The sequence below is a fragment of the Onychomys torridus genome, chromosome 7 (assembly GCF_903995425.1).
Source record: "Onychomys torridus chromosome 7, mOncTor1.1, whole genome shotgun sequence".
Taxonomy (NCBI): domain Eukaryota; kingdom Metazoa; phylum Chordata; class Mammalia; order Rodentia; family Cricetidae; genus Onychomys; species Onychomys torridus.
The window spans coordinates 35,641,387-35,657,957 of NC_050449.1; the positions used below are offsets into that span (position 1 = coordinate 35,641,387).

Sequence of the window (16,571 nt, forward strand, 5' to 3'; positions counted from 1 at the left end):
ATCGTTCACAAATGTCTCTAACAGCTTTATTCAAAATATCTCCACACTGGAAATAACCCAGGTATCCATGAACAGAATACAGATTAGCCGACAGTAGTGTGTTTTTTAGTATAATGTCATAATAGGAACACTACTCACCAATGAAATGGAATGAACTATTGATAAATACAACAGCACATGTATCAAAACATGTTAAGCTGGAAAAAAAAAAAGCTCAACACATGAGTATATTTCATCTGATTTAATTTAAATGGAATTCTAGAACAGATGAAATTAATCCCCAGGGACGGAGTAGGTCAGTGGTTACCTGGGGCTGGGGAAACCGCAGAGGGAGACAGTGCAAGCCCCAGTGAAGGACATGTTGTCTTGACTGGTGGGGTGGGGGGGCATTGGTGTATGGATGTCAAGGCTGAACTGGACAATCGGGGCAGGCACACGTAACTTCAGGAAAGCCAGCAGCATACTACACTGTTGGAGCAGCAGTCCAGAACTACAGGCAGTGCTACCTTCACAGCTGGATGTGCGTGGCGTTTCTATTTGCTTCTTTAGCAGCATGTCAGGGGGTCAACTTTTCATAAATGAATGAGTGAGATGATAATACTAAAAGAAATAGACATACATAATGGAGGAGATGAACGGAAGCCTATGAGATAAGCTGGCTCCAGGAGAGGGCGCAGAGGGCTTCAAGTCAAATGACTACCTTCTGACTCGGTCGGTGATGTCTGAGTGATGGGACTCTGCCCAGATACCCAAACACAAGTCTGACCAGGGAACTGACTCAAAATGCTAAGCCTCTTAGCAAATTTAAGAAAATCTCATTATAAAAGAACAAATAGTTACATGTTCAGGAGCATTTGATAGGCTCAACTTAGGAGTCTGCTGTTAAAGAAACTAGAATATAACTTATTTTTCAAAGTCTATTGCACTTAAATTAATAAAAATCCTCAATGTGACTTTAGAGATTTAGGAAGAAAACACTTTGGTTAGAGCGCTTGCCTAGCAAGTGCAAGGCCCTGGGTTCGATCCTCAGCTCAAAAAACAAACAAACAAACAAACAAACAACCATTTTGGCCAGATTGGGAATGAAGCTGGGGGCCTTGTGTATGCCAAGCATGCACTCTGTCTACCATTAGGCAGCAGCCTGGCCCCTAGACAATTATCTTCAATGTCTCTTCACAAAGTAAATTATAACAAGTTTTTATGAGTATTTTCTTCCAATACCAACCCCTGCCCTAGTGGTGAAACCCACTACCACCTGGATCATGCACTCCCTTGTCTCTGTTTTACTGTAAACTGGCTTATGAGTGGTTTTGAAAAAGAATGTTACAGCAACAAGAATACCAGCTATTTACCTCATCAAAGATGACTCACAGCGTGCAACATCTTGTGTTTGATTTTTCTTATGTATTCCTGTAACTCATCTGGATGTTTTTCATGCTCCAACGAAAAGGGGAGAGCAGCCTCCTCCACCATACTCCTGATGAGGACCCAGCAGAAGATTCACAATGATCATCACTGAAGCCAGGAAGCAGAAGCCACCATTCTCTGTGTTTGACCCTACTGAGGGACAGTGGCTCATCCATTATGAGATGGGAAAAGCAAGGTTGCAAAGGGCACCTGCTGTGACTCACTCTTCTTACTCCAAGGCTCCTAGCAGCAACTCCTGAAGTGAGGCTGAAGATCAATCCCCACCCCCCCCCCCCGTTTGTCATACACATACACAATACAGTTTGATCATATCCACTCTACCTTTCCCAACCCCAGCCTCTCCCGACCTCTCTCCCAATTTCACATTCTCTGTTTCTTCTCCTCTATAAGGCAGAGTCCAATTAGAGCTGCCCCTAGCCTCAGAGGTACAGGGTCGCCCACTGGCACAAAAGCCAACTTGGAGACTGCACCACTACAAACTGACTCTCCCTTCCCTAGCGGCCACCCACTGTCAATAGCCCCCCAGCTAGAGGTGGGACCTTGTGAGTCCCCCAAACCCATCCATGCTGGAATGTTCCCTGGTTGGACGGTGTGCAGACAGACACAGTTGCAATAAGTTCACAAGCACGATGGCCCCTCGTGTCCAGAGTCTTGCAGCATTCTCCCCTGGCCTTGGCTTCTTCCTTGGTGTTCCCTTGAGCCTTGAGAAGAGAAGTCCCACTTGTTTGCTCTTTCTTGATGTGGCATCCACAGCACACTGCCAAGAGCTGGGTGTCAGATTCATTCAGCATCTCAATCAGTCCTTATCTTAGTGATGCGTCCTGGTGGGTTCTATTTCCAGGAAAATAAAGTCTAGATCCTTACACAGAGCCTCTTTATTTCCCATTTCCCTGCCTCAGAGCACTTGATAATGTCAACTAGCAAATGAGAAAGGATTTGCTGAGTGAGAGATCCTTGTAGTAAAAACTCACATCCAGCAGTGTGACCCTGGGTATCTGGGATGCTCTCAGCTTTTATAACCCACATCAACTCTATGTCTTCAGAGTGACACTGATTTAAATAAAGGATATTTTGGTCTATAACATTTAAGTGGGTGATAGCAGTCATGATCAACTTTTATTGGTTTTTGCATAAACAGCCAATAGACTATCTTTACACCAACACACTCATAACACCCACCTTTCTTCATGGAGGTGGCTGTGAGACTTTTTTGCAGAGGCAGTAGCAAGAGAGGGAAGAAATGGTGATGGGGGTCTCAAAGTGTGCGTATCTCAGGTAGGCTTAAGTATTTGGCAATTATTCCCTTCATTTCAAAAATCAGCTTTGTAACTTGGAATACATCAAAAGTACAGTGCGTCCATTTTATTAAAAAGAGATGTGCCACCTGGGTGCCCCAAGTTTATATCTAGGATTATCCAGATTCATGGCTGTAGGCTTACTAAACAGTACTTTTAAATGATATGAATCAAGATCTTTAGTTAAATAATCTCATATCTGGATTGAATCATAGAAGAGCTGACATTTAAAAAATTACCATTTATTTATTTATTCATTATTAAAGTCTGATAATGCCCTTGAGAGTAAGGCGCCTATGTATAAGAAGATAATATAATCTTATCACACCAGCCATTAAGTAAATCATATGCATAGCCACTTGTGTATCAGATAGTTCTCGGGCTGATGTTCCGATTTGAACAAAGTCCTGCAAGTCCTCTACCTCCACTGCAGAGCCAGCCGCTCCCAGAACAGGAGACATCTTCATATTAGTATTTCTTGGCTAGTCTCAGTATTGTTAAGCACAATAGATTTTTTTCCCCCTTAATGAATATGAGTGTATTAAGGCAAAAGGACGCAGACCAGCTTCTTTTGTAGCTTATCTTCTGTCTTATTTAAAGTTGTTGGGGCTGTACAGTCTGCAGATCTGCTGGCTGCAGAGACACAAGATGTTCCCTGGACCAATGTCTGAAACATTGGCCACTAGATCACAGTCTTGCTGTTTCCAGCATCTTCCCTCAGTTTACCGTCAGAACACAAATGCTGACGTCCAAATGACACCACTTATGCACTATGTATCTTGGCTGTGTGTAGAGTATTTCCTTATTTAAAATATTTAATAATTGCACAATAATCTACTTAGTCTTTGTAAACTCTCCATTGCACACTTTTTCGCTTTTACATCCATTTACTGCAAGGTTGTTGAACTCCCTTTCGGCCATCTGCCTCACATAACTATGTGGTCCTTTCCCTTCAAAGGAGGAAGGATTTTTAAAAGAGCCTCCAATTCTATCCCACAGTGTGAAATACTGTCCATAGTTATAGTCAAAAAACATGTGGTGGTCTGTGTGATGAGCTGACCCATTAATAAATGGCCTTAAGACCCGAGGGACACGAAAATCACCGTCATGAATAGAAATTGTCCAGACATTAACCAAGACATATAAACCCAAGTAGACCACCTTGTGTAGTGGAAAGATAAAGGGGTATATATGGTAAGGTAGACTCTGGAGGAAGCCGTCCACAGGGTGAAAAGCATGGCTTGCGAATGGAGTGGGGATCTTCCAAATATGATGAGGTTTATGTATGCGCTGAGGAGGAAAGGGATATGGTTAGAGCCATGTACAAACTTAGCTTCCACCTCTGGTACAGATATGGCCTACCTGGAATTGGCAAAATCGCCCCTTCTTTACTCCCAAGGTTAAAATTCTAAGACAGGCTCTCCAGTCCCACAAAGAAAACTAGAACTAGAATGCATACAGGCCCTGGGGTGAGTGGTGACCAGAAGAGCTTCTTGGGCATTTAATTCAGGCAAGAGAAAGACCTAGACTCTAGAGTACTGAGTCTGTAATACTGAAATGTGTGGTATCGCCCCCCTCCTCTCCCCCCTCTAAAGACTCTACCTTGTAGACCAGTCTATGGTGTAGGCCCCTGTGAATCCAGTAGATCAGCATGTCCGTGAAAAAGAGGAAGGACAGCACGCTAACGATGAGATGAATCCAGCCTAAAAGAGGCCATACAGAACAAGTGTCAAAATGTGGCTCCAGAATGAGTGTTCCCTTTCCACACGTCCACACAAACACAAGAGGGGATCCGAAACTCAAACACAATCAACATATTAGAGGGTCATCTTCCTTCACTACCCAGAACTGCTTACATCTCCCCTCACCTAACAACTTGAAATGTTCTACCTTTCATTAATTTTGTAATTTTAATTAAATTTTAGCTCCTATACAAAACCATAAAAATTGCTCATATAGTATTTTTTTTTTTATGACTTAACTTTATTATTCTGCATATTTGTTTTTCAATACAGGGTTTCTCTGTGTAGCTCTGGCTGTCCTGGAACTCACTCTGTAGACCAGGGTAGACAAACTCAAAGATCCGCCTGCCTCTGCCTCCCGAGTGCTGGGATTAAAGGGGGCACCACCACTGCCCAGATGTTAACGATTTCTTTTGTATTATGTGTATGTGTGTGCATGTGAAGGCTCTGGTCCCCTGTGGCTGGAGTGAGTTACTAGTAGTTGTGAGCCGCTCAGTGTGGGTACTGGGAACTGCACTTGGGTCCTCTTAACTCCTGAGTCATCTTTCTCCTTCAAGTATTACTTAAACTAGAAAGATGCCCATGAGACAGGACATTCCCACTGCTTTCCTTCCTGTTAGCATTCTTAAACCTATCTTTGAGTACTGCCCCTTTACCTAGAGCTTTACTTCCCACTCAATACCTTCACTCTAGAAACTCACCCCATAATGAGTCCTTTTCTGGTATTTCTAGCCTCATCCTCCTGGGATTTTGCTCCAACCAAGCTGATGCACCAACTCCCTCTTGTGCCTGTGGCATTTTACCTCTGACTTGGGCTCACACTGTCCCAACATGTCTAGAAGGCCCTCTCCTTGATTTTGCTGATTCCCTCATTCATTGTCAAAGCCTCTTCTAATTAACCACCTCCGACTTTGAGAGCACACAGCAAGCCTGGGTTCAAGCCTCTGACCCACCATCTATTAGCTGAGCACATAGGCAGCTTCTCAACACTTTGTTCCCTAATATGTCCCTTCTAAAAGCAGCTGAGCAGCAAGACCTACTCCACAGAGCTGCTGGAGAAAAGCAGTGGGCTGATATGGGCAGAGCCATGAACTGCTGCTGGCACCTGCCAATCAATGAACACTATCCTGCTTTCCTGTACTCTGGATATCAGGAACTTGTCTTGAAGTAACTTCAGAACTGCACATAGGTCACATCACTGCAAGACTACCTTTAAAGAAGAAAGTCTAAAGCTCTAAACGTAGGAGCCAATTTCTAAATTCTGGACAGAGAAACAATGAACTACTATAATTAATATATTCTATGACAATATTTACAGATATGAAACAATGACCACATTTATACAACCATCAGAATGCAAGCTGCATATAAAGTATTGCATTTCTGCAATGAAATCAAGGAAGCAGGCAGGCACAGATGAGAGGGAGGACAGACAGACAGTGACAGGTGCCTTCTAGTTTCTAGGCAGCAGGGCAGCAGACTCTGCCCTCTCACATACTGCTTTCCCAGCAGTTGGAGGTAACAATCGTAAGAAACAAATACAAGGGCCCATCCCTGATCAGTATTCCCTTAGGTACGAAATCATCCCAAACTGCCATTAAAAATGACAGTAAAGTAAAGAAAGTCCACGCATGTGGAGAGACATGATGGAAGGAAGCAGAACAGTCAAAACAACTGGGCAGTTTGAAAGAAAGGAGAAAGAGGCATCTTTGGTGCTTTAAAGAAAATAACTGCAAGACAATCATGGAGGCACACTTTGCAAATTTAAAGCCACTCTGGGCTACCTAGCAAGACTCTGTCTAGAAAGAAAGAAGAAAAGGAAAAAGGGAGGGAGGGGAGAAAGGAAAGGAGAGAAGGCAGACAGGCTGGCTGGGGAGATGGCTCAGCCAGGAAATGCTTGCCTCACAAGCAGGAGGACCTGAGTTTGATCCTTGGGAATCACATAAAAAATGCTAGATGTGGATTTGGAATCCCTGCACTAGTGAGGTTGAAACAGACTGGGGCTAGCTGGCCAAGCAGTCTGGATGAACTGGGAAGTTTCAGGCCAATGAGGGAACCTGTCTAGACTTGGCCAGGTGGCACATGCCTTTAACTCCAGCACTTGGGAGGCAGTGGTGGATGGATGGATCTTTATGTACTTAACCTATTTAATTAAGTTCCAGGCTGGCCAGAACTACCTACTGAGGCCCTGTCTAAAAAAAAAAAAACAACCCTCACCTCCCCACTCTAGTCACTAAGATCAGCAGCAGCAGCAACAACAACAAATCCAAGAAGTAGAGTATTCCCAAAGGTGATATTTGAGGTAGCCCTCTGGCCTGTGGCACACAAGAACACACATGCTCACACATGAACAAATAGCAGAAAGAGGCGGGGATGGCTCGACTAACTTGTACTTGGACCCTCCCAGTGTCTGCTCACCATTTGGGAAGTCTCCTATGTCATCATAGAGCTTGCTGTAGCCTCTCAACTCCAGCAGGAACAATGAAACGGTGGGGATACTTATCCAGGGCAAAGACTTGACGGTGAATATGATCTCCCGAGAGACTTGATTCTGAAGATGAAAGTTCCAATTATTTCAAAGTCACAAAATCTGTTCAACAAAACTGTCATAAAGTTGATTAGGGATGGACTTTTAACTATTTTCTGTCTGTACTTGGACTCTGGCTTCTATCAGGCAAGAACTCTACCACTGAACTATACTCCTACCTTTCAATTTTCTATCTTCCTCAGATTTTTATTTCATATATTATTTTTAAATAAGTGTGTGTGTGTGTGTGTGTGTGTGTGTGTGTGTGTGTGTGTAGATATGTGCATGTGAATGCAATATCTGCAGAGGTTAGAAGTCCCCAGGGAGTGGTGTTCCAGGCAGCTGCAAGCTGTCAATATGGGTGCTAGGTACCAAACTTGGGTCCTCTGCAGAAGAAATATGCACTCTTAACTGTTGAGTGTACTCTCCAGGTACTAAATTCTCTTTTATACTAAAAAGCCTACTTCCAAACTTTTCCAGTGAAAATTTTAATGTACAGGAAAGTGTAAGAAAAGTATTCCTGCGTGAAATGTCGTTCTGTATGCTGTGAATGTGTTGCTCTGATTGGTTGATAAATAAAATGCTGATTGGCCAGTGGCCAGGCAGGAAGGATAAGCAGACAAGGAGAATTCTGGGAAGAGGAAGGCTGGGACAGGAGATGCCAGCCAAACACAGAGGAAGATGATAAGACAGAACTGAGAAAAAGTACCAAGACATGTGGCTAAACATAAACAAGAATTATGGGTTAATTTAAGTATATGGGCTAGTCAGTAATAAGCCTGAGCAAATGGCTGAGCAGTTATAAATAATATTAAGACTCTATGTGATTATTTTATAAAAGGCTGTGAGACTGTGGGTGAGAGACTGTCCCGACCATGGGCCAGGCGGGACACAGGGAATCTTTTGACTACATTTGGTGCCCAATGTGGGGCTCCCAAATTTCCATAAGGCCTAAAAGAGTTTAAAAAGGGCTTCTAAACACACAATAACGGAGCCCAAAACAGCTTGCTACTTCATGTCTCATGCAGGTTGAGATATAGAGATGGCAAGGTACAGAGACGCCATGTTGTGGGGACTTGAGCTACAATATGGTAGGTTCACAGAGTATGGGCTTGAGTACATCATGGTGGATTCCTGCCACTGTACACAATGGCATATCCAAGCTGTGCAGCACACTGTGTGGTGGATTTAGCTTTTGCTAGTACAGACAAAAAAAACAAAACAAAACAAAACAAAACAAAACAAAACAAAACAAAAAGATAAGAAAGAAAAGGCTTTTGGGCTACACGTTACTGGATGGAAGCACAGACACACTGCTTCACAGAGTCAGCAATGAGCATGTTCCCCCAGAGCTGGCAGTAAATGTAGTTCCACCATGTTGGAAAGCTGAGGTGGGCAGAGTCAACAACCAAGGCTGCTGCTTCTGTTCTAACCACTCTGCAGTTTAAAGCAATAGATTCACAATAAGACAGATTCAGATGGAATAAGACTTTAAATGGTTTACAATGTGTGTAAAAATGTATGTAGGCTTAGAAAAGAGAGGAAAAGGAATATAGACAGTTACATAAAGAAATAGAAAGTTTTAAAAAATAAAGTCTTTAAAGAGAAAGTAAAAGTAAAATATAAAAAAGCATGTAAAGATGGAAATCAGAGTCTGGATTATATTGTCTCTGGGTTTAACTGCAGAGAGACATTTGATTGTAAAAGCTGCTGAGTTAATCAATATGTATATTTTAAAGATATCTTGATTTCAAAATTTATGTCTAAGGATATGTTGCTTTGGAAAAGAGGTTCTGCTTTTGTTTCCACAGAAGATGAGAACCTATGGATTGCTTCCAAGCTAATATGGTTTCATTAAGGAAGATCCCCTGAGAGGTCTCCAGATGATCCAACATCCATAATATCTTCAAGGCAACTGGCGCAGAGAATACAGCGTCACAGACTACTCCAGTCAGGACTTGACCATAATTCTTAATTTCCTCAGGGTCCCCATAAGATGATGAGTACTCCCTATCGGCAGGAAGTAGCCTAGAAAACTACACCCACATTCCCAAAAAACAGATTATGGGTGTTGGTCTTTTTTCAGGTTGATGGTTACAAACTGTTATTGGTCATAGTCAATCTCTTTATAAAAAAGAAAGGGGATGTGATATAGAAATATAGGATATAGATATGATAGAATAAAGGGTAGATTATTGAATTTACTTTTAAAGAGCAACACCTGTTTGAAATGTTTTACATTGCTATAGATTTTAGTTTATTACAAATTTAAAGTTAATTTTCTTATATTGTATGTATATTTCTGCTCTTGTTTAAGGTATGTTTGTGTAGCTCATTTGAAATTGTAATGTATAATTAAGAAATACAGATTAATAATTAGTCTCCATGATAATCAAACTTACAGTCATGTTAGTTAAGTTTTCTAGGTATACATAGATATAATTCCAATTAGGTAGGTAATCTTCAAACACTTCAAAGACCTATAGAATATGGCATTTAAAATGTTTAAAAAATTTAGACTTTCTGGACATTGAAACATGTCTGCTCCTGGCAGCACCAATCTACCTCAGAGAAGATAATGGGCATTGAAGAAACCCATTATGGAGTTTGCTTTCTTTGTGGCAAAAGTTAGTCACTGGGCAAAAAAGTGCCCTTACATCGACTGCTTGACAGTATGTTGTATAAACTGGACATGCAGGACCCATAGGAAGGTGACCACTGAACTTTGCAAGGTGACATGGTCCTTCAGGTTCCTGCTTCACAGAAGAAACTGCCAGACATTCTACAAGACACAGAGAGAAGCAACTGAGAGACTGCAGGCCTATAGGCTGAAGTAGGATGTCCCAACATTGCACAGGGACTTTGGGTGATTGTCCAGGAAGCCAGCTGTCTATGACATTCTAGATTTTTAGAAGTTGCTTACAATGCTCTTCCTGTTTACTTAGGTAATATTATATCCTTCTGGAGTCTTTAATGTAGTTAAAGTCTAGATGGTTATAATTTTCCTTGGTTATGTATGATAAAAGATAAATTAGATATAAGACTTTAGACTCACAAAATAGGATAGATGGCAAAATATTTTCTTTAATTTTGCCAAATACAAATAGACTAGATATTGTAACTGTAATTCTGACTTGATAACTGTTTTCTTATATGTAATTTTACTATGTTAAAATTAAAACCTTCCTTTTTGATTAGATAGAAAAGGGGAGATGCTGTGGAATGTCATTCTATATGCTGTGAATGTGTGTTGCTCTGACTGGTTGATAAATAAAATGCTGATTGGCCAGTAGCCAGGCAGGAGGTATAGGAAGAATAAGCAGACAAGGAGAATTCTGGGAAGAGGAAGGCTGAGTCAGAAGTCACCAGCCAGACACAGAGGAAGCAAGATGTCAAGGCAGAACTGAGAAAAGTTACTAAGCCACGTGGCTAGACACAGATAAGAATAATGGGTTAATTTAAGTGTAAGAGCTAGTTCACTAATAAGCCTGAGCAAATGGCTGAGCAGTTACAAATAATATTAAGCCTCTGTGTGATTATTTTATAAAAGGCTGTGGGACTGCAGGTGAGAGATCTGTCCCAACCATGGGCCAGGCAGGACACAGGAAATCTTCTGACTATATATTCCTTTATACCAAACAAAGGCAGCTTCACTTCTGAATTTTTTTTCTCCTCCTTGCCAAATCTGTGTGCTGAGTTTCTATTAATGGGATAATCTTTAGTGGACTTCCCTCCCCAGCTCCTTCAGCTCAGGGACTATCTGACAAATGCCAGTTGTGGTCACAGAAACTGTTCCAAGTGTTCCAAGAACATGTCTCAACCGCTCAACCTGAATCCCCAGCTCAGCCATGGAGAACACACATGGTAAAAATATTCAGCTTGCAAGAGCCAGGGAGTCAAATAGTTACATAAGCCCAATTGTTACATACATGTATTAATCAATACCAGCAGAGTGATTCTCATCTATGTAAATGGGGAAGTAAGATCTCCAGGCTAACAGACAAGATCCACTTACTTAGAATACAAGAAGGAAAGAGGTGATTAACCCTTATACAAACATCCAACCCATTCAGGGGCTGTTTTCAAAAACTTTATTCACATACAAGCAGTTTAATTAACTGAAAAATTCACAAATACATTGTATTGTTTTTTTCTTTTTCTTTATCTTTTTCTTTTTCTTTTTTTTTTTTTTTTTTTTTTTTTTGGTTTTTTGAGACAGCGTTTCTCTGTGTAGCTTTGCACCTTTCCTGGAACTCACTTGGTAGCCCAGGCTACCCTCCAACTCACAGAGATCCACCTGCCTCTGCCTCCCGAGTGCTGGGATTAAAGGCATGTGCCACCACCACCCGGCGTATCGTTATTTTTAAAGAAGCCAGAAAAATCTCTTACCTTTAAAAACTGTGGATGCTTCATTAATGAATGATCATAGACAAAATAATAGCTCAAGGTTGCACAGAAGAAGTAGAGGATATAAGCACCCAGGTTTGTGACAATCAGGAGACTAATAGTTTGTCGGACGATATTGTCCTCAGGCCACGTGGCTGGATACACATATGGAGTAAAGAAGTAGTGATCTGCAACACTGAGAACCAGGTCCATTGCAGCCCCTATAGGACAAATGTGTGGTACTTCACTCCTCACATCTCTACAATGTTTCAGAAAAGCTGTATATACAGTTTCTAGACTAAGAACAATCTTATGTAGCATAGATGTGTCTACCATCCTCCCCACATGCCACCTTTGGCAGCAGAAGAAAGTATCAGGGTATCATCCCTAGTCTGACCTCTTCATATTATAGAGTGTTGAAATTAGACATTAATTTCATGGCAGGGTCAGTATTCCCAAGGGATGGAGCAACACAGTGCAAGATCTCCCTAAGGTTTGGCTTAAACACTGCTATTAACACAAACACCTTCAGTGTTTTTCCCATAAGGGTTCACAACATGGCCACTTATGCTGTCCTACGATCCTCAGGCACACTCGTTCAATAACCTTCCAGCAGTTTCCAAACCATGCCACCAGAAGCAACACAATCAAGGTGCAGCATTTCTTCAAGGGTAGCCTCCCCTGAGTTATTCATGGTCGTTTGAGTGTTAGAAAATCTTCAGTTGGGCTGGGGAGATGGCTTAGTCAGCAAAGTGCCTGCTTTGCCAACCTGAGGACCTGCGTTTGGAGCCCCCAGCACCCAGGTGAAGAGCAGGACATGGAGGCTTGGGTCTAAATAATCCCACTTATGGCAAGATGTGAGGGAGACATAGGAGGACCCTGGAACTTCCTGGTCCGTAGCTCAGCTTACCTAGGACAGTCTCAGGCCAATGAGAGACCCTATCTCAAACACAAGATGGAAAGCACCCAGGGGCAGCAACTGAAGCTGTCCTCTGACCTTCACATACACACATACTCACATACACACAAACATAAAGAGAAAGAAAAATATTCCAACTATCTGCTGGCTTATTACTGTCTGCTAACATGGCAAACACTTCTTTTTATTTTATTTTATGTGGATATGTTTGCCTGTAGAAGCCAGAAGAGGGTACAGTCTCCCCTGGAGCTGGAGTTACAGGTGGTTGCAAGTTGTCTGAAGTGAACAATGGGAACTGAACTTGGGCCCTCTGCAAGTGTTCTTAACTGCTGAGGCCATCTCCCCAGCCCTAGTAAACATTTATTAATGCTGATCTACCAATGCCATTTTGCAGGGTAAGCAATTTTGGGACTAGATCTTTATGGATGAACTACTCTAGGACATTAGGGTGGCCAGGCCTATGTGAACTATGCCGGCAATATATAAGCACTTGCTTTTCTAAGTATGACACTGTCTGGTGAGAAAGGTTGTCTTGTAGGTACAGTGGAGGAAAAGAAAATGCTGTAAACATTCTTTTTAACATGAAGTAAAGGAGGAGAAAGTGCAAAAGAGTTGTCTAGGCAGTAGGAAAGTTCCCAAGTACCTTTCACTAGACTTTGACATATTTTCCACTGTCCCACTTTCCAAGTTCTTCCTTGTTAATGCTGCTATTAACATGCATCAGCCTATTAATATGCATCAACAGTTCTGCATTTACACCGTCTGGTTTCATGATCAATGCAGCCACTAGTGACACCTGTTTACTTTTTTAATTGTCATGCCCACTTTATCAAACATGGTTAGTATTTCATTTTTCTCTCCTAGGCAATGTTTGGATCCTCACTTCCACATAAAATTCAACAGTTTGTCTTTCCAGTCCAAAAGTCACGTGTGCTGTTAGTTCCCACACTGTCTCTTTCAGTAAGATGTGTCAGAAACATACCACACACCAGTAGCACCCTCAACCCTGTCCTGGGCAGTAATGACAGCAGCTTCCTCCTTGCTGCCACCCAGCAGGCTGTCTTCAGCTACTTCGGACATTTTCACATGGAAGTAAATCCAAAGTTAACAAAACAACAAAAAAGCAAAACATGGCCGGAAGGCACAGGCGGAGGTAGGGATACCTGTTATGTCACCCAAGAAGCAACAGGTGCTCGTCAGTCACTTGGAGTCAGGACCTGTCATCAGATGAGTCTGATGCGGAACCTATGGCAGAAAGAAAACAACTGCTTGGTTCTCGGGGCTTTCAGGCTTTGAGTCACTGAGTGCTCCTGTACTAAGGGCGCGATTACATGCAGGATGCTTGCAAGGAGAAACTGCATGTGTAACCTGGGCCAGGTTGCTAAGCTGCTCTCCACAGGTATGGAACTGCTTTGTGTGTTCTCTGATGATGGAGGACAGTGCCTGTTTCTCCAGAATCCCTGGGGTAGGGTGTCTTCAACTCAATAGGGAAGAGGAGACATGTTGGTACATACTTAATTCCTATCTACCTTAAGTGATACTGAGTATATATTTGTAATAAATTACACTTTTTCTGTGAATGGTCTCTATCTTTATCCTGTGCTCGCTTTTCCCTGGGATGTTTCCGCTTCCTCAAAAATCTCTCCCACTTCTCCCTCCAGCTCCAGTACTCAAGCCACAGCTTTCCAAGTAGCCTAGTCCAAAGGTTTGCAGCACCACTAGGATCTTATATACTAAGAGGCTTAGCCCTTTGCTTATGGGATGGATCACAATGTTTTCTCCCACTTTGTCCTGAAAAAAAATTAATTTATATTAAGTGTTAGGTATTTGGATCTCCATCATATATGCCACTGATCGTTTAAAAAAAAAAAAAAAAAACCTAGTGTCAAGTACTATACAGTAATAAACACCCACATGCTCATATACTTTTGTATGTAATTTTAAGGGCTAACCCCCTTAAAATCAGTGGCTCCCTGGACTCTAAATTAATCAGGTATTATTGTTTGAAACTGAAGTTTACATTAAATCTTATACCGCCTTTGCAGAAGTATTTTTTTTTTCTTTAAAATGTGGTTATCAATTAAATAGGCCTGGGCTGTAGTGACATTCCTCCAGCCTAGTATGTCCAAAGCCCTGGTTCCTTCCCCAGCAAATAAATGCACTATTAAACTTAGATGACTTAAAACTATTATATTTTTCTTCACTGAAAGAAACAGCACAGAAACAATAGCTAACATTTATACATTTTCCAAAAGCCTACTTATTGTTATTATTACTACTATTATTTTGGTTTTTCGAGACAGGCTTTCTCCATGTAGTTTTGGTGCCTATCCTGGATCTCGCTCTGTAGACCAGGCTAGCCTTGAACTCACAGAGATCCACCTGGCTCTGCCTCCTGAGTGGATATTATTAACTACCCCACCCCACCCCCCTCCACTCCCAGGTCTTGGCTATGTAGCCTGGAATTTCAATTCTCCTGCTTCAGCCTCCTGAGCTCTTGGACCGCTGGCACTACATCTCATTCCACTTTTACACATTTAGAGGGGTAATGGAGGGGTTCTCTCGTCCAATCCTCACAAGTCTGTAAGGTATACACGTGTATAATCTTAATATGCTGGACAGTGAAGGCAGGGATAATTCACATAACTTTGTTCTGTAAGGAGCAGTCGATGCGCTATAAGGTCCAGTGCTTGTTCCTTCTGTACATCTTTACCTCTCTAAAGTCACACATACGAATAAGGACTTCTGAGTTCTCCACACTAACTATATTACATCATGAGTGCAAAAAATTCCCAGTAAGAGATCAAGGGTCACAAGGCTTGTTATCAGCAAAAATTTTAACAAAACAACTGGTTATAACACCTACTCAGCTAACCCACAAAGTTTTGACCCAACCACTTTCCAGACTGGTCACTTAAGGCCATGTTTTCACTTGTATCACCTTCGAATTTACTAGGCAATAAAGCGGGGATGCTAGTATACGCGACTTTTTTTTTCTTTCTATAAGATGCTAAAGTACGCACGCCGCACAGGTAGTTTTCAAAAAGGCAGGGAGTGCTGGCCCACCACCCTCAAGGGGTCGCAGTAACTGTCAGACGCAGGATCTCAACCTGATCTCTCTTCCCGGAAAAGCCCACCGCAAAGCCAAGCACCAGCATTTCCCATCTCTCCCTGGATGAGGGATACACCACATCTCTCCCGGGTTGGTGTCCTTCCCTGCCCCGCAATAGCCCTGTCCACATCGCAGGCCCTCAGGCCAAGGTGCCCACCCGGCCACCACCTCAAGCCACCTGCGCCTCAAGCGAGGACGGCTACACCTGTGCGGAGGGTGCTCTCCCAGCACTTGGCAACTGGGGATCCCTCGCGATCGCTCGCCGGGCCTCCCACTCGCGGGGATCCAGCTGCTGGCAAACGGAACCTACCTGCAGGGCCCGGGCCGCTGAGTACGCCTAGGCTACACCGCCAGCCAGCGGGGGAAGGAGCTGGAGAGCCCAGGACCCCGCCCGCCCAGCAGAGTCCCGCCCACGTGCAGGCAGTCCGCCAATCAGCAGCCGGCGCCATAAGCTGATGTGACGGCGGATCGCGCGACCTGGAGCGGCACGGCCTCCGTGGTCACGTGGTCGCTGCTCGCGCGGGGCGCGGTGGGGGGGGGTCTCCCCCCGCCCCCCAAGTCGCCTCTGCCAAGACCTGTGTGCCGGCTGTCTGGATGCTCCTGGGTGAAGTGTTCTCTCCTGCCCACTTTCTTCCCGTCATGCAAGTCTACGGGATTTGTTCAAACGACCCGGGATGGGTGCAAAATGACATTCAGCCTGAAGGAAGATCAATGACGTTCCCTTTGAAGTTAATGGCAGAGGCATCTGTCCCAAGCTTGTGGCTCAAACATTCATCAGTCTGCTATTTTCCACCTCCCCAGAGCATGTCCTTTTATGTAACATAGAAAAGTTAGCATCTGCATAAAATATGTAAATTGAAAATATGTGTAGCATAGTAAATTAAAGAAGCAATTATTTATGGAGATTAAAAAAGAAAGAGGTTATGATCTGGCCAAACTGGGTTTACATAGGCATTTAAATACTGTCAAGATGAAGATATAGATAGGAAAACAAATGAATTTAAAGATCAATTGGCTAATTATGACTCAAAAATCTAGGCAGCAGCGCATTCTACAAAATACAAGAACTCCCCAAGGGTGAGCGTAGAGATTGGCTGTATTTGTCGAAAGGAGATGAACCTTAGAAGAAAGGACCAAAAAGATGGGTGCTTTCCAAGTTGCA

General features: G+C 42.8%; 1 protein-coding gene and 1 pseudogene across 1 annotated transcript; both read right to left on the reverse strand.

Annotated features, from left to right (window-relative positions):
- Window positions 1-15,812, reverse strand: Sc5d (sterol-C5-desaturase). The gene is made up of 6 exons (XM_036193310.1): window positions 15,720-15,812; window positions 13,461-13,542; window positions 11,382-11,599; window positions 6,884-7,016; window positions 4,326-4,426; window positions 1-4,013 (listed from the first exon to the last, which is right to left on the reverse strand). Exons 3-6 carry the CDS (start codon window positions 11,589-11,591, stop codon window positions 3,558-3,560), a joined length of 900 nt encoding a protein of 299 aa, XP_036049203.1. The 5' UTR covers window positions 11,592-11,599; window positions 13,461-13,542; window positions 15,720-15,812; the 3' UTR covers window positions 1-3,557.
- Window positions 15,747-16,571, reverse strand: part of LOC118587565 — a 24,858-nt pseudogene continuing 24,033 nt past the window's right edge.

Coding starts and splice junctions, on each gene's coding strand:
- Sc5d (XM_036193310.1), bottom strand. CDS start 11,591: ATGGACCTGGTTCTCAGTGTTGCAGATCACTACTTCTTTACTCCATAT. Junction 4,427..6,883: donor CATAGGAGACTTCCCAAATG/GTGAGCAGACAC, acceptor GGCCTCTTTTAG/GCTGGATTCATCTCATCGTT. Junction 4,014..4,325: donor ACCATAGACTGGTCTACAAG/GTAGAGTCTTTA, acceptor TTTCCTCCTCAG/CGCATACATAAACCTCATCA.